The sequence below is a fragment of the Simochromis diagramma genome, unplaced genomic scaffold (assembly GCF_900408965.1).
Source record: "Simochromis diagramma unplaced genomic scaffold, fSimDia1.1 OVJJ01000596.1, whole genome shotgun sequence".
Taxonomy (NCBI): domain Eukaryota; kingdom Metazoa; phylum Chordata; class Actinopteri; order Cichliformes; family Cichlidae; genus Simochromis; species Simochromis diagramma.
The window spans coordinates 6,531,341-6,552,933 of NW_024387245.1; the positions used below are offsets into that span (position 1 = coordinate 6,531,341).

General features: G+C 41.1%; 1 protein-coding gene across 1 annotated transcript in view; it reads left to right on the forward strand.

Annotated features, from left to right (window-relative positions):
* pcsk5a (proprotein convertase subtilisin/kexin type 5a) overlaps positions 1 to 20,126 on the forward strand; it is a 49,681-nt gene extending 29,555 nt beyond the window's left edge. The window contains exons 28-37 of the mRNA XM_040000397.1: positions 965 to 1,045; positions 1,153 to 1,351; positions 1,750 to 1,964; positions 4,578 to 4,820; positions 8,451 to 8,687; positions 8,824 to 9,001; positions 9,544 to 9,761; positions 15,328 to 15,428; positions 15,818 to 16,016; positions 19,095 to 20,126. Of these exons, the coding sequence (XP_039856331.1) occupies positions 965 to 1,045; positions 1,153 to 1,351; positions 1,750 to 1,964; positions 4,578 to 4,820; positions 8,451 to 8,687; positions 8,824 to 9,001; positions 9,544 to 9,761; positions 15,328 to 15,428; positions 15,818 to 16,016; positions 19,095 to 19,567 (2,144 nt within the window). The 3' untranslated portion in view covers positions 19,568 to 20,126. The remainder of the gene's footprint in view (positions 1 to 964; positions 1,046 to 1,152; positions 1,352 to 1,749; positions 1,965 to 4,577; positions 4,821 to 8,450; positions 8,688 to 8,823; positions 9,002 to 9,543; positions 9,762 to 15,327; positions 15,429 to 15,817; positions 16,017 to 19,094) is intronic.
* The last annotated feature ends 1,467 nt before the right edge of the window (positions 20,127 to 21,593 follow it).

Genomic DNA, 21,593 nt, shown 5'->3' on the forward strand with positions numbered 1-21,593 from the left:
GGGCCATGTGTAAGCACATTGTGTGGTCCAGATCCGGGCCATACCAATTTTGCTATGTGGGATGTTGTGATCGAGGCATTTCAGTCAAAAGTAGAAGCTATGAAAGATTACTAAGCATACAAACTGACCACAGAACACAGATTTGCTGGGTCTGTCAAATAGTATAAAAGTTTCCAGGAAATTGTGACGAGAACTGTAGAAGTCACTGACAGTAAATAGTAATATTTTGACATTTTTACTGTTCAGACATGACCTAAAAATCTATTGAATTAAAACATCTTTGTAGATGTTTTAAGAGTTTGGACAGTGTTAGCCTCACCAGCTTCAAAGATGGTAGCTGTTTCAGTTTCACCAAGTCACCCAGTTGTGCTAATAAGCTGGTAGCTCAAGTTTTATATAATATATAAACTGTTTGAATTAGACTAAATGCAATATTCTAGCTTCCAGCGCATACACTTGCTGGCCACTTTTAGGTACACATCTACACATGTTTAAATATCTGTAACTGCTTATTAAAGCAGATATCAAATCTGCAACTCGGTGGATTTAGGCATATATAGACGGTCAAGATGACCTGCTGAAGGTCAAACTAAGCATCAGAATGGGGAAGAAAGCTGATTTAAGTCACTTTGAATGCGTCATGCTTGTTGGTCCCAGACTGAGTTCACCTTCATTACTGAGAAGTGCTGTAGCCTGCTTGAGCATTGTTGCTGGTCAAGTGTCCAGCCCAGTACTAGCGAGTGTGCCTAATAAACTGTCCGATGAGTCTATAAGAAGATTGGCAACCATTCTCTGAGGTTTCAAGTGATTAAAACGTAATTTTGTTAACGAACACTTTCAGTACATGAATGAAGTTTTTCGGGCAGATTAGCAAAATACACCTGGTTCTGGGTCAGTTTGCGTCTGTTATGTGTTGTGTTGTTAGATGACACTTTATGATGATTGTAGTGTTGTTGCCCTCCAGATGGGGAGTGCGAGGACTGCCACCCATCCTGTGAGTCCTGCGCTGGACCGGAGAAGAACCAATGTACAAAATGTGCAAAAGGTTTGTCACTGGTTTATTGTTTTTAAGCTGTTTCAGACCTCAGCAGCTTGCTGTCTGAGCTCTGAGCTAACAATGATGACGTTCATCTTTTGTCATTTGTCCTTCAGGGCGATTTTTGACCACGCAGCAAACATGTGTGTTAAAGTGTCCGGGGGGCTTCATTGCCAGTCAGCTGAGCGGTGTGTGCGAGGCGTGCCCTGCAGGTTGTTTGCAGTGTGTGGACGCTCAGCACTGCATCCGCTGCCAGAGTGCTCGCAAAGCTCAGTTGTTCCTACAGGATGGGCAGTGTGTTCAAGAGTGTGTGAGGTCAGGAGGTCGATCCTATTGCTGCTATCTTCTAAATGTCACACAAGATGTTTGAGGCACGTCTTCTGGCGAGCCAAAAATAAATGTCAGAAGATGCCTGTGATTTTGACATTTCCTACGTGATGTTCTATTAAATTTTTTATGTACTTAAAGCCAGAACCCTATATTGATCTTGCTGAAGCTCCAAGCTATGAAGCTTCATTTAAACTTTCTGACCATGTGACCTTTTTTTACTATTTGCTAAGTGGCCTTCTTTACCAGTACATGTTATTCATACATGGTTTGCAGCAAGAACAAAGCGAATAACAGAATAAATACAAACCTAATGGAAAGTATATTTTAAGTGTGCTGCCCTGCGTTTTCTACCTGTCCATCAAGCTCTGTGTTGCTTCCAATAGGGGCTTTCCTGCAGGCCAGGTTTGTCATAGCTGTGCACCTGGCTGTGCATCTTGTGCGAGGAATGCTACCCACTGCCTCAGCTGTGAAGAACCTCTTCTCCTACACAAGCACCAATGTGTAGACAAGTGTCCTCCAGCACACACTGTGCAGGAGAGAGAATGCCAACCCTGCCCCTCAGCCTGCCAGGAGTGCGACCCACTCGGCGTTTGCACAGGTACAGAAATGCAATGCAAACCACCACAAATTCAGCTGTAGGAGCTTTTTCAGTCTTCCGCTTTTAGCTCTTTCTGTGCTTTTACTATTCTTTTGTCAGCATGCATGACTGACTCCATATGATTACCAGCAGCATTACAACACAGCATGTTCTTTACAACTATAAGCATTTATTTTTTCCTAAAGCATTACTATGGGGTTGCCATTTAGTTCAATACTTTAAATAACTATTGGACTGCAGTACAATTTCAAACACATCGTCACGTTTCCCCCAGGTTGAGTTGTACAATCACATGGGAAAAAAAGTGCACCACCTTTAAGTTTAATGTTTTATTTATCGGGGCATAATTAAAAAAAAAACTTCATAATAAAGAGTGAATAATTTTCCATATAACTGTATCAGTCTCTCACATTGTTGTGGAGAAATTTACATTACATTGTTGCTTTCATTTATTAGGGTTTGTTTATGTTTCTGTCATCAAATTTCAGTTGAGATGTGGTTTTTGGCCGAACTATTGCAACACCGGGATCCAATTCAGTTTTACTTATATAGCTCAAGGTGCTTTATATTCTCATCCTTTTCAGTCATTTTTTGTAGATGTGCCGCTGTGCTTGGGATCATTGTCCTGTTGCATGGCCTATCAAGTTTTTTTGTATTTTGTCTGAGTGTTGCACAGTCTGACCTTAGGGTAAATTTGCTGCAGCATCCACTCCTGGGAGGATTGGCAACTGTGTTGAATGTTTTTTCCATTTGTGAATGATCCTTCTCGATGCAGAGTGATGCACTTGAAGTTGTTTGGAAAGGGCTTTACAGCCCTTCCCTGAATGATGGGCAGCAACAATTGCTTCTCTAAGGTCATTTTTGTTGCTGTAGACTTTCCTGCTTGTCGTGTGTTAACACACATCTGAATGCTCCAGACCAGCTGCCAAAACCTTTGATTTTATAGAAGATAGAAGGTAGTTTTTGTGTCATCTCTCAGACAAACACTCATTAATTACCTCTACCCCAACATTGTCTTTTTTTCCTATGCAACTTTATAGAGTTTTATAGCTGTTTCGATTTCACCAAGTCACCCCAAAGTTGACTAAATAGCAAAGTAGTTTAGTTATCTGTTGAGAACTGAACTCAGTAGATGGTGGAGACCAAAACAGAGGTAAAAATGTGGGTACATTGCACTTTTAATCAGCTGATGATCAGAAATATGACTCCAAATGATTAATCGTTTGTATCAAAAAATTTAGCATACTCAGAGTTTCACTTACCCTAACACCAGCAATCCAGCTCAGCCATTGCACAAATCTGTCTGTGAGCTCATGCACAGCTTGTGCACATGAAGAAAGCAGTGTTGCTAGCACGACCAGTCGCAAACCACGGACAAAGTCTGTTGGCAGTAAGCAAAAGACCTAAATTAAAAGCAACACACTGGCTGCAGCCAAAGCAGCAGTATGTGAGCGAGGAATAGCACTGTACTGTATGTTTGATTTTTTTTTTCTCTCTCTCTTTTTTTTAAGAGCTCTATGAATGTGTGTCTGTTTCATGTGCTGCTGTCAGTAAGCGAGGCAGGAATCTCGCTCTATAATGCCAATTAAATGCCAGGAAAGAAAGGTGGCAAACAATGCCGACTGTGTCACTTAAAAGCTGTAACCCCATCAGCGGCAACCCTGACAGAATAAGGCTGATAGAATTAGACTTGCTCCCAGATGTGTTAAACTCGTGTCAGAAATAAAAATAATAATTCAAGCACACAATAAGCTCACTTGAAACCTTTTCAAACAAATTTTCTAAGGCCAACGTGTACAAGGTTTAGACTCTGTGTGTCTGTGGATGCCTTCTTCTCATTTCTCAGGTTCCTCACCTCCTCTCCTCGTGTCTCTTCCTCTCCTCCCAAATCTCTGTGAGGAGCACGAGGAGAGGCATCCTCGCGTCAGAGCCATCATTTTAAAGTGATCAATTAATCTTGACATGTGACACAGCTCCATCATCTTTCTATTGTTTTGTTAAAGCCTCCTGTTTAATGAACAGGGCTCATGACAACACAGTTCTACTTTTAATGGAATTTACAGCATAGCACAATGTCACAATATGTACCTTTTTAAAATTATTTTATCATAGAACAGATGTTGAAGGGCAGGCATTGGATCGCACATTTGATCACCCTAAAAGGCTAAAATGAGTTGTGAACACAAAGGACTAGTGGGTGCAGTGTCCTCATCAGACCCTGGTTTGTGTATTCCAGCTGTGCCGCGCCACACGTGCAAAAATAGAAGCAGCCGACAGACTGATGAGACTGAGGGAGAGGCGGGGCTATAAATACCCAGAGAATAGGTACAAATAATAAACACAGGTGTAACCAACCTGAGCCTTGATACACAAAACGCACATAAACGAAACACGGGCAAAACACGAACACTTATAAATGGGAGAATCAGTTGAATACGGACCAAACCATGGCTGATAACATTGATCTTTGTCTGTTGAATAACAGTTGCTGATTTGCTTGTCTTCACATGTTGAAAAAAAAATCTGTTAAAGTACATCCAGCACTGATGACAGGGCTCTGATCCTTATGCATGCAGTAAATCCTTCCTGCATTTATGAGTGTTCTTGGCACAGGCTGTGAGGAGTATCACTTTCTCCACGAGGGCCTGTGCGTGTTGGACTGTCCGGAGAGGTTCTTTGAGGACAAAGAGCAAGGGAGGTGTTTGCAGTGCCACCTGGACTGCGCTTTGTGCGACGGGCCAAACAGCAACGACTGTGACGCCTGCACGGACGCAGAGGCCACCCTGCACAATGGGGCGTGTCTTGGAGCGTGTCCCTCCCATACCTTTATGGATGGTATAACAGGAGACTGTAAAGGTACGACATTTATCACACAGCAGAAAACACAAATCATCTGTCTTGTTTTTTGTGAGCAGGACTGATTTGATTTGATCGACTCCCTTCAGCAGCATAAAGTCATGCCCCTTTATGTTTTTATTTCTTCTTATACACTCTGACCGTCAGTCGTTCAAAGCATGACAAAGACAACCCCATCGCTCCTGAAGTTGATGCTGTGCCCTTCATACATTTTCTCAATTATATTCTCTACTATGCCTGAGCGTGTTTCCCGACTGAAATAGCAGCGCTTCTGAGATGGTTAACAGGCAGCTGTCAAACCTTGAAAACAGCAGAGAGATGCCAAAGACAGTTCCCTCGAGAAAGACACACCGCTCTGATTTTGCTATTCAAAAACACAGAAGTGCAAAAATGTTGTAGGCGATGCCCTCTTTTGTTGCTGCTTAAAGTAGCTGCCAACGGAAATGCATCCACTTGCATGTACCTGTGTCTGCTGTGCGGTGAAATGGACAGAGTTTAATTTTGTTGCAGAAAATGTTTTCAAGGGTCATCCTGTAGCTTGAGAACCAAATATGTGGAAACCATTTTATTTAATGAAATGTACAGAGCACCAGATCAGCTTAAATGACATTAGTCATCTAAAGGCACTCTGTATTTTAAGTATAAAGATAACAACGTTATAGATAGAAACCCAATGATCCAATAATACCCCCTTCAGCAAGCACTTGGTGGCAGACGGGCGAAAAACAAAACAAAAAAAAAGTCCCTTTAAAAGGAAGAAACCTCCAGCAGCACCAAGCTCAGGGTGGGAGGGTGGCCATCTGCTGTGACCGGCTGGAGGGGGGAGGGGGGGTAAGGGGAAAGGGAAGAGAGGAGAGAAGAGCACAGAGAGATGATAAACAACAAACAGACTTTAGCAGAACTTCACAAGAGAGAAAAACAAAGAACAGTGGCATGCAAATAGATGAGGAGAGAAGACTCAAGGATGGTTCAGGGTCATCTGATCTATAACTCTGAGCTTTATCAAAAGAGAAATAAACAAAAGAGCAACGTTTTACTCATAATTTAAAAAGAGAGAGAGTATTTGTCTCCCAAACCCAAGCTCCTAGCTTCTTCTGCCTCTGCAGATGGCTGCCCCTCCCTGAGCCTGGTTCTGAGGTTTCTTTCTGTTAAAAGGGAGTTTTTCTTTCCCACTGTCGCCACTAACTGCTTGTACATAGGGGGGTCATCTGATTGTTGGGGTTTTCTCTCTATTATTATAAGGTCTTTACCTTATAACATAAAGCTCCTGGAGGTGACTGTTGTTGTGATTTTGTGATTTGCAGAAGGGTTTGAGAGCTGATGGCTCTTATATCTTTGGAGACTCCATGGCCCCAAGTAAGACTGCACTTTGAGGGCAAAGTGCTCCGCTGGGAAAATTTGAGGTGTTTAATATGAAAGAAATATTCTAGTTCCTGTTAGCACTCTCGGTGCAGCCTTTTTTAATCAACTCAAGGCTTCTTGGAGCAGTATTAAAACAACCTAATAGAACAACATAGTAATAACGAAATTACAAAATTTCATTGATGTTATGAGGTCTCAGAAATATTGAAAAAAAGACACAAAAATCCACATATTCCGTCCCAGCTGCAGTTCCTAAGGTCATGTATTTTAGAAAAATTTACAGTATTTTTCATATATATATATATATATATTAGGGTGAAAGATAGTATCGATAGAACGTTCGATACATGCTTTCGGTCGGTACGATCGAACAATTACAACATTGTAATTTATTTCAACTTTCTTCTACATCGTTCTGGTTGATCAGTGTCTGTGTTCGATACTCCGCCTAGGCGCCTGTGAGCGCAATCCAGAGCGCTCAACAAGCAGCACGTCAGAAGGAGAGCGCGGGCAAGCTAGCGAGACAGAAGTTAAGCTCTACTTGCAACATTCATATCTGGCGTTTGGAATTATTTTGGTTTTCATGTGATGTATGACCCTGAAGGTAAGCGAGTCATGGACTAAAGTAAAACAGTATGTTGGATGTGCCATGCAATGCTCAATTACATTGGTGTGAACTAGTGTGTTAGCGCAGTTAGCTCGTTAACGTGTTGGCCGTCTAGCCCCATGTACGTAGCGATCGGCGGTAGCTCGTTAACGGAGATTTGCCGTGTTGTGGCGTTAAGGTCATTTCAACGAGATTAACCTGAAAGCACTAGTGGGAACACAACGAATATGACTGCACATTTACGCCGACATCATCCTAGTGCAAAGACAAGTGGAAGCAGACAAAAAAAAGCAAGCATGCTACTAACTTTAGCCGAGTCATTTAGACAGCTGTTAGCACATGATTCTCCTTATGCTGCTGAGAATATAGCCCAGAAGAAGCGGATAGTATAGCTTTTATTTTGGAAAGAGCCATTTCTCTGTAATAAACTCTCTTTTCCAAAGATGAGTGATTCCTCAATCAGATACAGGGCTTGCAATATCGCTAGCCCGACGTCCCGGAGCTAGCGATTTTTTCAGTCGGGCTACCAAAATCTATCTCTTCCCTGCCCGTCGGGCTATTGTAGGAAAAATATATGTCAATGCTTTGCATTCTTTCAGAAATGTAGCTGGGTAATTATGACATTGGCATCGGTGAGCCACTGTCAATATGTGACATATTGAAGTCGCGTTTGAATTTGCGCTTGTTTTTTTGCTTTCACTTTGCAATCGTGCGAACTGTGTATAGAGAGCGACAGCACTGATCTGTGAGTGATGATAATTTGTGCACCAATTCCTCTGACATCGTCTTATTAATCGTTAGCTTACTATGCAAACATGACAAGTGAAATCTCCCGCAGCAAGCTTAAACATGTGAGAGGTTGATCGCGCAGAGAATCGCTGAGCTTATGTGAGTGAGCGTGTAAAAGCATTTCAGTTCTGCTGAGCCAAATAAGACAGGTCAGGTGAAGAAGTGACAGCCAAAGAAAAGTTTACCACAAAACGGAGAAGTTATGACAAATCAGACTATAAGGCAAAAAGAAAGTGCAGCTTTATGGTTTCATGGACAAAAGAATTTCTGTGGCTGCAATATGATGAGCTAAATAACCAGGGCTGCACATAAGTGGTCCGCAGGTGCGCATTCGCTGTCAAAATAAAAAACACGCACAAGGGTTAGGGTTAAATTTAAAAACTGTACTTTTGAGTTAAAATATATTATATAATTTTAATAAATGACAAATTAAAAATGCATGAACATTTTTTGTATCGAAAAAATATCGAACCGTGACACCAAAGTATCGAACCGAACCGAACCGTGAATTTTGTGTATCGTTGCACCCCTAATATATATATAGTACAATACATGGCTTAATGTATGTATATAAGGTTAAAATAAGGTTATTTTATTAAATAATCTGATTCTGAGGTGGGGGAACCTTTTCAGATTTGTCTGAGTCGGTATGGAAAGACACGCTTAAGTAAAACATTATATAACATTGTCATTGCAGGACTTTTACTTGTAAAACGTATTTTGGCACTTAGTCCAGGCATGGTATTTTTTTTTATTCTTCTGCCTAATATGATTATAGTTTGGTGTCAAACTATATTAAAATGATATAGATATCAAGTCAAGATGGAACATTGATACTATCCTACTAAATTACTTCCTAATTCTGTTTCCAGACTGCAATACATCATGTCTCACGTGCTTTGGACCTCATGCTAGCTCCTGCACCAGCTGCAGAGAGGGTCAGATGCTGGATGGTAACAGCCAGTGCGTTCCATCAGCCAGTAAGTGCTCGCCTCACCAGTACATAGACCAGCACGGGGAATGCCATCCGTGTCACAAATACTGCTACAGGTGTTCGGGTCCTGGCAAAACCCACTGCCTGAGCTGCAACCCAAGACATCTCCTGCTCAGTGAGTCGAGTTCTTTTTTTTTCGTCTATTTTTGGTAGAGCTAGTGATTTCTCTCAAGGCTGTGTGTCCTGGAAAGCTTGTCAGGCATCTGCGATGTTTGCTTAGCCCCCGTGATCGTGTGTGTTTGTTGGTACAGATGGCACCTGTGTGGATCAATGCCCGACAGGCTACTACGAGCAGGAGTCTGGGCAGAAATGCGAACCCTGCCACGCTTCTTGTAAGTCCTGTGTTGGAAAGCACAACCACGAGTGCCTCACATGTAAAGCCCACCTATTTCGAGAGGGCAAAGAATGCGTGGAGACCTGCCAGCACAGGTAGTTTAACCTGCCCCCCGTCCTTCTGCTGATCATCCATCATATTATCACATTAAATGCAGTTAGACAGTGTAGCTGTTAACGAAAAGATCAGCATATTCACACAAATAGGTTACGGACACTGAACCATTGCTCTTTAATTACATGGACAGGGTGCAATATGGAGGTACAAGCTAATTTGGTCAGACATTTAAATAGCCTATAAAAGGCTAATAATACTTTATTTTTGAGGCAGTAGGCGGTGATTAGGAGTCAAATTAATGTACCGTTAAACTGATATGCAGCTAAATACTCACTCAGAAAACACAAACAGGATATAAAGACTGTACAGACCAGGATGCAGACAATGCAGCATTGCCTAGCAATACAAGAGTAATATTTATTTTCTTTTTCTACTCTATTACGTTAGTATTTATAGATGTCTATGGCTAAATGTGAGTCTGAGTAAAGATATTTCCTTTGAGGAATAGCAAAGCTCTAATCTCATTTCTTTTAATTGAATGCAGTCTGTGATAACTTTTGACCATCTGTCCATCCTCTAGTCACTATGGAAACACTGCCTCAAGAATGTGTGAAAAGTGTGACCCCAGTTGTGGTGAGTGTATTGGCGATGAGGAGAACGGCTGCCTGAGCTGCGCTCCGGGCCTCATTTATTTGCGGAAACAAGGCCGTTGTCTCGCCTCATGCCCTCAAGGATACTACCACGACACTGTGCACAGGACCTGCGAGCACTGCCACGCCAGCTGCAGAACCTGCTCAGGTACAAGTGTCCGGAAAAGCTTCATGTATTGCATACACACACACACACACACACTCATAATATTTTGATTATACTATTTTTTCTCCATGTCTAAAGCTGTATAATCATTGGAGACCATGAAATGTGGTGAAAGTAACATTAAAAATGTTACAGACAGATGTATAGTACTGTAGATCACAGACTGTACATTAAAGATGTAAAGCCACCCAGACACCACCTGTTTATTTAAGCAGTGGTTAGCAAGCTGCACCCACAGACACAGACACCTGCTTTTTAATCTGACTACAAATAAAATGTTAGAATTTTATTCACCTCAACTGAAGCACAGACTTCTTGTTAATAGTACAATTAACTGCACAGCAGGTGATGGTATTTGTCACTTAATTACATTAAAATGCAACAGAGGACACTCTACTTCAATAAGCAAATGTGAGGAGTAATTAGCGTCTATGTAAATGCTGCAAGCCCACTAAAAATGATATCATATATCACTTTTAATGAGTGAGATGAGAAAAAATAAAGTAAAAAAATGTAAAGAAACCAGTGTTGCCATATATACTATGAAGCCTGTTAAACTATGAATTATTTACTACTGCAGTTAGTGTATGTGTGTCAAAAATAAGGCCCGGGTGGCAGAATCAGCCAGGCAAAGACTCTAATCCAGCCCACTGACTGGCTTTTGAAAGTGTAACAGAAGGTATACATTTTGGACTTTTAACTGTATTGTCACAAGCTTAGCAGCTTTGATTACAATTAAATGACTACATAGTTTAAATTATGCTCTCTCAGGGATTAAATATATACTTCTTCTTTACACTGACAGAAAGGAGAGCTTCACTGGTCCAGTCTCCTTAACATCAGAGTGGGCTGTATGTGGCTGACAATGAAAAACTGTTTTGACATCCCTGTTATAAACATAATAACGTGCCATAATTAACCCTCGTGAGTTTGAGAGTGAACAATTCTCACAACATCATGGACCAAAGTTTTAACTGTGAATGATTCAATGAGTGAATCATCCAGCCTTGCTGCATAACTGCAGTGTAGCATTTTAAATAAGAAGCTGTAGTAGGTTTTTTTTTTTTCCTTTGGGGGGGGTGAGTCTCCTGTAAAACATGACACTCCGAATCATTTCTTTTTTATTTTGTTAATGGTAGTTTTCACTCAGTGCTTGGCAGCTTACTGAAAAGTTGCTTGGCTCAGAAATGGCTCCGATCGTTCCCCCTACGCTGTGTCATCTTTTCTGTCACAGGAACACGACTGCTGAGAGTGAAAGTCAGTTTCTGATTTGATTGTTTTTTGCGCTGTAGGCAGTTTCAAGATTCAGCACTAAAATCAGAAGGGGAGGAGGAATTTTTATATATTCCTTTATACTCCCACCATGCAAATCACACTCTGCTCACACACCTCACAGCTGTGAAAAAGAGGGGCCAAAAACATTTTTGTGCCAATTTGTAAACATGCTTTTTAACACTGTAAAGGACAGCTTAAACCAGCCATCAGCAGCCATTCAGTTACAGTGGTGTGAAAAAGTGTCTGCCCCCTTCCTGTTTTTTTTTTATGTTTGTCACACTTAAATGTTTAAGATAAAAAAAAAGACACACAAAATGCAGTTAACAAATAAGGTGTTTATTATTAAGGGAAAAATTCCAAACCTACGTAGACCACAAGTGACTGCTGTGCAGGAATTTTGCCGCACTCATCTTTGCAGGATTGTCGTAATTCAGCCACCCTGGAGGGTTTTCGAGCAGGGTTTTTTAAAAGTCATGCCATAGCAAGTGCCCCACCTGAATGGGACACACACCTTCCAAAAAGTTCAATTTTTGTCTTGTCGGTCCACAGAGTGTAAGAGATTACAGGATGACCCCAACCTCAGCAACAGGACCAGTCTCAGCATCGACCAAGTGTGTTTGCTTTTGGAACTGAGTCTTCATTCCACCTACTTCACATGCAAGGGTCAGTTCTACAGGCAGAAACATGGGTGTGCCATGGGCTCCCCAGTTTCACCCATTTGGCCAATTTGTACATGGAAGAAGTGGAAAAGAGGGCTTTGCTATCCTACCCTGGAACACCACCAAGTCATTGGTTCAGATATGTGGATGACACCTGGGTGAAAATCAAATCTCAGGACCTACCGCAATTCACGGATCACATTAACTCGGTGGACCGACACATCAAATTCACCAGGGAGGATATGGAAAGTGGCAGGTTAGCCTTCTTAGACTGTGAGATTTCTATCAGGAATGGGGGACATTTAAAAGCTGTTGTGTACCGTAAACCTACACATACGGATCAGTATTTAAGCTACAGCACAGAGCAAACACCATCCCCACAGACACAGCAGAACATCACATCAAGAAGGCCCTGAGTAAATGTGGTTATCCCAGCTGGACTTTTGTCAAAGCTGGGAAGGCGCCTAAAGAAAGCTCCAGCCGATCCAGGAGAGAAGGACAACTGCTGCCCAAGCGAAAACCTGTAGTGATCCCGTACGTGTCAGGAGTATCAGAGCAGTTGAGATGCATTTTTTCTAAACACCGGGTCTCTGTGGCTTTTAAACCCCAAAACACGCTGCGCCAAAAACTGGTCCACCCCAAGGATCGGGTCCCCCGACACAAACAGAGTAACATAGTGTACGCTGTTAAGTGCCAGGAGGATTGCCAGGATTTATACATCGGGGAAACCAAACAACCTCTGGCGAAGCGGATGGCACAACACAGAAGAGCCACCTCATCAAGCCAGGACTCTGTGGTCTATTTACACCTACAGGCCAGTGGACACTCTTTCAAGGATGAGGATGTACACATCCTGGACAGGGAGGAACGCTGGTTTGAACGCGGAGTCAAGGAGGCCATTTACGTGAAAAGGGAAAGACCATCTCTGAATCGAGGAGGGCGCCTAAGGGTACATCTGTCACCATCTTACAATGCTGTGATTGCAGCCATTCCCCAACTCTGTGAATGGTACTCATGGCCATTGATCAGTGGTTGTTGATCAATGGTCATGAGAATTTGCATAATTAAGATTAAGGAACTGACCTCCCAGCCCATTGTTCCTTCAGTCGGCTGGTTTCACTCATTATGCAAATGTACTGTTTATAAGTATTTATATATGTGGGGAAACCTGCAGTCAGCTGAGGCTGTCACTTTGGATGAGTGACAAAATGTTTCTCCCACTGAAAACGTCCAGATGAATATAATCAACTTTTGGAGGTGCACAGAGTATTTTCCCAAAAGTCTTGGGGATCATCAAGATGTTTTGTGGCACAAAAGAGACAATCCCTTATATTCCTTTTGCTCAGTAGTGGTTTTTGTCTTTGAACTGTGCAGTGCAGGCCATTTAAGCCAGGTCTCTTTCATATGATGGAGCCATGAACCCTGACCTTAGTCATGTGAGCCCTGCAGTTCTGTAGATGTTGTTCTGGGATCTTTTGTGACCTCTTGAATGAGTTGTTGCTGTGCTCTTGGAGTGATTTCACTCATCCCCTTGGATTGCGGCATGATGTCTGGCTTTTGAGAATCTTCTGATCGGCTCCACTTTGTCAACCATGTCCTAATTTAGTGATTTCTTGATGAAAACAGCTGTGGCAGTAATCAGGCCTGGGTGTGGAAACATAGTTTATTTTCAGAAACTGAAAATGAACTCATTGTTTCACACAGTGCCGTGTAGGTTTGGAAGGGGGCAAACCCTTTTTTTACACCACTGTGAGTGCAGTTTTTGCTACTTCAACCTTGAGTACCTGGATTAAATTGTTTATAAAAGAATAATGCAAACATTTGAACTGTTTGTCTTTAATAGAGCTGGGCGATATAAGATTTTTTCATATCACGATATGTTTTTTTCATTTCAGGCGATAACGATATCTATCACGATATAAGCCAAATAACTATATTTGTAAGATTTAAATGTGCCGTTGCTCACAAGTAAAATGTGAAATAATCAGCAGCTTGTTTTTATTTAAATATTTATTTCCCATAATAAGTTCAACAGGGTAGATGTACTTAAGGAACATGAGACTTTTTCAGATAAATAAAGGCAAATATTGCAAACTACACAAAAGGCAGCTGCTAAAGCGTTTAAGTTTCAAAATAGAACAAACGAAACAGACTAAATTGTCAATTCCACTTAGAAACAAAATATTAATTCTAAAAATAAATCTTAGTTTGTTTTACAGAAGAACAGACAAAACTGACTAACTTTTGTCAATATCAAATAAACTGAGAACTAAAAGGAAATTCTCAATCTCTCCTTGTTGTATAGCTTAGCTTTTCAAACAGTTTTAACAGTTACTTTAGTCTGACAAAAGCCGAATGACGAATTAGCGCTTCCAGTCAGAGACTGAGGCTACGTCCACACGTACACGGGTATTTTTGAAAACAGGAGATTTTCCGTTTTCGTTTTAAAAAATAATCCCGTCCACACATAAAGGCAGAAATGAAGGAAAACGCTGCTATGAACATGCCAAAGCAGCAGGTGGAGCTATATTCCTAACCGTGCAGAAATGTTGGCCAATCAGAAGTCTAGAAGCCTCGGTGGGAAAAAGTAAACAAAGCTGGGGCATAGAAGCAGAACCGAGTCGTATGTGTGGAGGGACAGTAACTGTGTGTATATGTAAGCATTTAAACACTGCAGAGAGTAGAATTAACAGTAACAGTATTGTAGAAATTCATTTCACCGAAACAATAACATGGCGCACAGTGTGACGTCAAAAAATGCGCACACCTTTGACGCTGCGTTTTCTCCGTTTTTCTAGTCCACACGTAAATGCAAAGACGGAGTTTTCAAAAATATCCACCCTGGCCGGAGTTTTTAAAAATCTTCGTTTTCAGTGACCAAAAACGCCGTTTACGTGTGGACGAAAGGTGCAAACGCATAGAAAAATCTGCGTTTTCAAAAATACCCGGGTACGTGTGGACGTAGCGCATGCACCAGTTCATTGTATTTCCAGACTTGCTTTCGGCACAATTTACAGTGCACGCTACTCTGTTTTTTGTCAGACTTGAAATAGCCGAAATACCTTCACACTACGGAACTTCTCTGGCTCTTCCGTTTGACAATCTCTCCGGCATTGGAACCATCATCTGTTTTCTCTTCGGTAACCTTCGGTCACGCTCGGTTGATTTTTCTAGTCGGCACACTCATTTCCTCTATTACCCGGGCGGTACGGTGGCTGGCTGCTTCCCGAACAAATACACATGTGCTGCTTGGCACTTGTGCTGTATGTAACAAGTCACGTGACGTGACGCTGCGGCTGTGATTGGTTCGGCTCTGCGCTACTTAATTTGGATTGGCTGTTTTTTTGGGGGTTTTTTTTTTGGGTTTTTTTTTTAAGAGGACAAGAGCGGCGAGGTCTATCGCGATAGTTTAATTTTTCTATCGAGAAAAAGTTATATCGCGATACATATCGTTATCGTTCTATCGCCCAGCTCTAGTCTTTAAGTTAAATTAAAAGTGGCTGGTGATATTAAAAGTTTGACACAGCATTTACAGCATTTTAAGCATTTTTTTGACAGTAATAAAAACACAGAAAATCATCAGGCTAACCCTTTACATTGTCATGTACCTACAGGAAAACTTCCTGAGTCCTGTGACTCCTGCTACCCTGGTTACCTGCTGTCATATGGCAGGTGTGAGTCCATATGTGATAAAGGCCAGCATCCCATAATAAAGGTACCAGCATTTTTAATTTCACAAATATTAACTTTTTATTAAAAAATTAAAAAACACGAGTACATGTCGTTCGGCAAAATAATTACTTTGAATGCTTTGGCCACAGGTATCACATAATGTAATTCAGACTGGGTTATTACTGCACCAGGAGAAATCTCAAACATCACAGCGAAAATTATTACTGTGTCACAATTTCTAAATAAACCTCGCAGCTCATGCTGTGAAGCTGCTGATTGAAATTGTTGGACAGGTAGATGAATGTTAATTGACTGTGTTGAGAGGCTGGTTGCGCTTTTATTCAGCATTTAAAAAAAAACTTTTGGAAGCAAAGAATCAGTAGTTATGATGCAAAAATGCTGTAGCTCTGAGTCACCCCTGTCCTTCATCAGGGTTCAAGCCACTCGTGTGAAGACTGTGATAGTTCCTGCCTGGAGTGTCGGGGACCCGGTCCGTCCAACTGCACAGTGTGTTCTGCTCAGGCTATTTTAGAGGCTGGAGGGCGCTGTCTACTTTGTTGCCACCACGAAGATGAAGAGGAAGACACCAAAACCCAGCAGCAAGACTGTTGTAACTGCACAGAGACACGGGGTAGGCTGAACTTCTATCTTGTATGCTGAGAGTTATCATTGTGTTCAGGTTGTAATTTTCTTCCTTAACTCTTTCCTCCCTTGCACGTCTGCTAGAATGTGAGCAGTTTGTGTCATATTTCACGCCTGCTTCCAGAATAAAACAACTGGGAATGGGAACTGTGCATCAGAAGTTAGTGAGAATGATCTCTTCCTACACCGCCTACTGAGGAAGAACCCAGAACCTATTCTAATGGTTGTTATTGATATATTGGGGTGGGTACAGAGGCGGTCCTCTTGGGGGAAAGAGTTAAACTAATAAAGTCTTACAGGTAGGGAGGGAAGATGTTTAGATTAAACTTATCACATCTCTTGACGAGTAAAGGTTGTGGTTAATTACATTTTTCATTAGCGATCAATCTCTTAATTTTTTTTTTTTTTGAAATTACAGCAGTTGATTGATGTCTTGGTCTATAAAATGTCCCCCAGAAAAGAGAGATCCTAAAATAACAACCTCAGATCCTCAGGTTTGAAATGATCAGTTAAAGGTTGGACACTTTTCCCATAATGCAGCTGAGTTGCTATTTCATTTAGTTGTTAAGTAAGAGGAGCTATTGGTTGCAGAATTGTTTTTTCCTCTGCTTATATTACTATCAGGTCAATAAAAGACACATTTATTTGTAATTTCAGTTTTGTGTTTAATAACTGAAAAGCTTGGGCTGAGATCAGATCAGTGTTTTTCTCATTGAAGAATATCCCATTTTGTTGCTTTGAGAAACTCTTGGGTTGCTTTTGCAGTATGCTTTGGTTCATTATCTAGTTGCGCTGAGAGGCACTGCCCAACACTTGCCTGAATCTGAGCAGAGACTACAGCCCTGTACACTTCACAATTCATCCTGATTGCCTGATCACTTATAAACACTAGTGGCCCGTTCCCACTGGCAGCCAAACATGCCCATGCCATAATTTTTCCGTTGACAGGTAATGTCATATGCTTTGGATCATAAGCTGTTTCTCCAGATTTTGTAGCCTCTTTTAGATGTCTAAACTGGCCTTTTTGTTCTTGAGTGTAACCAGTTATTTCCACCTTGTTGTAAAACCTCTGTTATGCCTAACTCCCAGAGTGTTCTTAAATAGCTTAGATGTTGTGAACATGATTTTCTTAACCATGGAAATAACTCTGTCACCATCTCTTTAGTTGTCGTCTGTGATATTTCAGGCTATTTGGTGTTGCGGAGCTGGCCAATCTCTCTGCTTTTTAAGATTGCACAATATTGTTGATTTGCCTACTTGTAGTTTTTTATTTGTGTTTTTCAGCTTAATCATGACCTCGTTCACTTGCTATGGGCCTAGGGCTGGGCGATATGACCCAAAATTCATATCTCGATATTTTTTAGCTGGATGGCGATATATGATATATATCTTGATATTTTTTTTAAGCCATAAGTTAAGAACAAAAAGAGAGTTCTTAGTCAAAGCTGTGTCCCAGATGTCACACAGGCACTTTTATTAACATACAGCACAGATGTACATGAAGAAATTACTGAAAAATAAATTATCAGCATTTATTAAATAATAATGCTCCATAAATAAAAGAAAACAATGTTGTTTTTGTGCATAACAAAAAGCTCACAATTGTGCAGTCAAAATGTAAACTAAAAGACGCTGAGCATAATAAGAAAGACAGATTTCACAGCTGCTCTGTTCCCAACTTCTACTGTGTGGCTGACAGCCTGGAGTTTGAAATCTGCTTTGTAACCATGTCTCTTAACAGGTGCCATTTATGGTGCTTATACACACACAATACGGTAATATTACGTTGAAGCACAGTAGTATCACTCCGCGAGGCTCCAGACTACGGTAGCCGTAATACTCCGACAATCCATCAAGCGGTGCAGCTCCGTAGCTTACCAAAGTTGAACTAGAACATTTCTTGACAGATTGCTGAGCGCTGTGTTCCACATAAAATTGGTTCGCGGTCAGTAAGCACAACCAGAATTCATACAAAAGGCGCACTGTCGATTTTGGAGAAAATGAAAGGATTTTAGGCCGTGCATGTCATTAGCGCGGTTAGCTCGCTAACACGTTGGCGCCGTCCAGCCCCACGCACAGGGTGATCCGCGGTAACTCGTTAACGGAGATTTGCGGTGTCCATCTTGTCGTTGCCTGCAGGTGAAGCGATGGGGGAGGGGGAGTTGTGTTCAGTGAAGGAGACGCCAGGCCGAGTAACGTTGCATAGAGACAAAAGTGGACGAATTGTCACATCTCGTATGAAAATATATTGATATTTTTTAAAAACTCGATATATCGCCCAGCCCTATATGGGCCTCATTTTTAATATTACAAAGGCAAAACTGCAAAAATTGTCCTAACAAACCAAACAAATTATGGATTTAACTGTAAAACCTGCATTTAATTGAACCATTATCTTTAACGCTGCTGAAACAGAAACAGCATTTTCTGCTAATAATTTAGTAGACCAGCTCTGACTATGAGTTTTATGAAGTTATTTCAGTAACATTATATTTTCTGTAAATTGGCATGGCAGGTAGCTCCAAATATGAATGTAGACAGATTGGTAGTAAATTCAATCCTTTGTTGCTGCAGTTATAAGCAAAAGAGTGGGCATAATTTACTCCAAATATTACTTAACTCACTTAAAACTGCGGGGTTTTCTCTGGTATTGTTTTTTTCTTCCCATGAAACCAAGTTTTACAAACACAAGCTTCTCCGTTGGCTTTTCTTTACAGAGAAGGGTATTTTCTGATGGGCTTGTTAACCTTTTTCCACCAGTGTTTTCAACCAACAGAGCTTCACTTTGATTCAAACTGTAGAAAAGTTCACAGTGAATATCACATTTTTTAACTTTTGGAAACCAGGAGCACCTACAAAAGCTTTCATATTTCACATTTTGTTTCAGATTTTGAAAAGCTCCCTCCAGAGCCACTAAAGACATTCATGGTACTTTTCATTCCAACGAAATTTCACTGCCTGCACAAAATCTGTTGACTGCCCTTTCAGTTTTATTATCATTAAAGCTCCTGTTCAGGTACCACAGTTACTTTTTGCATCAGTGTCTAAACTTCTGTTTTCTTTCCAGGTGAGTGCATTCTCAGCACCAACTTGGCATTCAGGAATGAGGAGGAAGAGGAGGCCAGAGGTAACCTGACAGTCTTCATTATAGCCTGCGTCCTGCTGGTGCTGGTTCTGGTCACCGTCGTCATCCTTATCAGACATTCCCGCTTGAAAAACGTGCGCTCAGACATCCCTCCCCGCGGCTATGAAAAGCTGGGCTCCGGTGGGGGATACGGAGGCGGCTACAGCTCTGCTTCTTCTTACAGCGGCAGAGCCGGCTCCTCTGGCGGCCGATTTCAGGAGTCCCAGCTGGTCGACCTCAGTGAACGTCGCTCAGGGAATAAGGATGATGACAATGATGACGACGATGATGAAGATGAGGACATTGTTTACATGGGCCAGGATGGCACAGTGTACAGGAAGTTCCGATACGGACAGCTGGGAGAGGACAACGAGGACGAGCTGGAGTACGACGATGAAAGCTACACGTTCCGGTGAACGTGATGCTTTCCATCTCATAAGATTTCTTTTGCAATTCTTTCCTTCTTCGTTTCTTCCCCAGTGCTGTTTGTCTCCCCCTTCCCCCGAGGGACAGAGTCATTTATCCTTTACTGAATGAGCCTGACCAAATGAAACATGAGATGCTGTTCATAATGAGCTCTGTTTTTATAACTGCATTCACACAATGAAATGTGTTGCATTTAAAAACAGTAAAATGTATTTAACACTCCCAAACTTCCTTTTTTAAAAAAAATAAAATTAAAGCTTTATTCACCACCCAGTTTGTAGCTCGATGATTTCTGCGTATCTTTAACATTTCATTGTGGCAGTTTACTTGTTGTGATGGTTTCATTGATCATATTACCATGTATAATTGTGTTGGATTGGAATTTGATTAATCACCCTGTTTATGTTTGTTTTTCTCTTTTACCCATGTGCTTATTGTTGTTGATATTTAATTTGAGCATGTGTTATCCTGGTTATTCTGTTCAAATAAAGTTTTGCAAAAACAAATCCATTAGGAAAAAAAGAGCAACTCGTGACTTCACCAGGTTGAAAGTGGCTGATTTGTAATTTGGCAGACAAAGAAATGATAAAATACATTCAGACTTGAATCGATTTATTTTTATTGAATTACTAGCCAGTGATCAACAATTTCTTTGCATCCCCTCAGTACACCATTATAGACTGTGCAAGAGGACCATTGGTTATCTAAATGAGGGGGACATGCACTGATGCACAGATACGCACACACGCATGCGTGTGGACACACACAGAATAAAGAATGTGCTTATCAAAGATCCCATCGCTACTCTCACCCGAGATTCTTCCTGGTCGTCAAGCAGAAACTGAGGATGAGTTTTCGACGTGTATAGACAGAAAGACACATGCATGCGTGCGCACAGACACGCACACACACTTGCAGAACACGACTAAAAAGACATGCTGTCACATAGCACTGACAGCTTCATATAATAATTAAGTTATTCCTTCTTAGTCTTAGATTAACTCTATAAAGGTAAAATATCTAGTTTTATGGTTAATTTTCAGAAAGAGGTTTGGATTGGTCAAAAGTGCGTGCCTATTTCCTTTTTTGTTAAGTAGAGGAGCTATTGGTTGCAGAATTGTTTTTTTCCTCTGCTTTATTATTCAGGTCCATAAAAGACACATTTATTTGTAATTTCAGTTTTGTGTTTAATAACTGAAAAGCTTGGGCTGAGATCAGATCAGTGTTTTTCTCATTGAAGATATCCCATTTTGTTGCTTTGAGAAACTCTTGGGTTGCTTTTGCAGTATGCTTTGGTTCATTATCTGTTGCGCTGAGAGCACTGCCCCAACACTTGCCTGAATCTGAGCAGAGACTACAGCCCTGTCACTTCACAATTCATCCTGATTGCCTGATCACTTATAAACACTAGTGGCCCGTTCCCACTGGCAGCCAAACCTGCCATGCCATAATTTTTCCGTTGACAGTAATGTCTATGCTTTGGATCATAAGCTGTTTCTCCCGATTTGTTAGCCTCTTTTAGATGTCTAACTGGCCTTTTTGTTCTTGAGTGTAACCAGTTATTCCACCTTGTTGTTAAAACCTCTGTTATGCCTAACTCCCAGAGTGTTCTTAAATAGCTTGATGTTGTGACATGATTTTTCTAACCATGGAAATAACTCTGTCACCATCTCTTAGTTGTCGTCTGTGATATTCAGGCTATTTGGTGTTGCGGAGCTGGCCAATCTCTCTGCTTTTTAAGATTGCCACATATTGTTGATTTGCCTACTTGTAGTTTTTTTTTGTGTTTTTCCGCTTAATCATGACCTCGTTCACTTGCTATGGGCCTAGGGCTGGGCGATATGACCCAAAATTCATATCTCGATATTTTTTAGCTGGATGGCGATATTGATATATATCTTATATTTTTTTTAAGCCATAAGTAAGAACAAAGAGAGAGTTCTTAGTCAAGCTGTGTCCCAGATGTCACACAGGCACTTTTATTAACATACAGCACAGAGTTACATGAAGAAATTA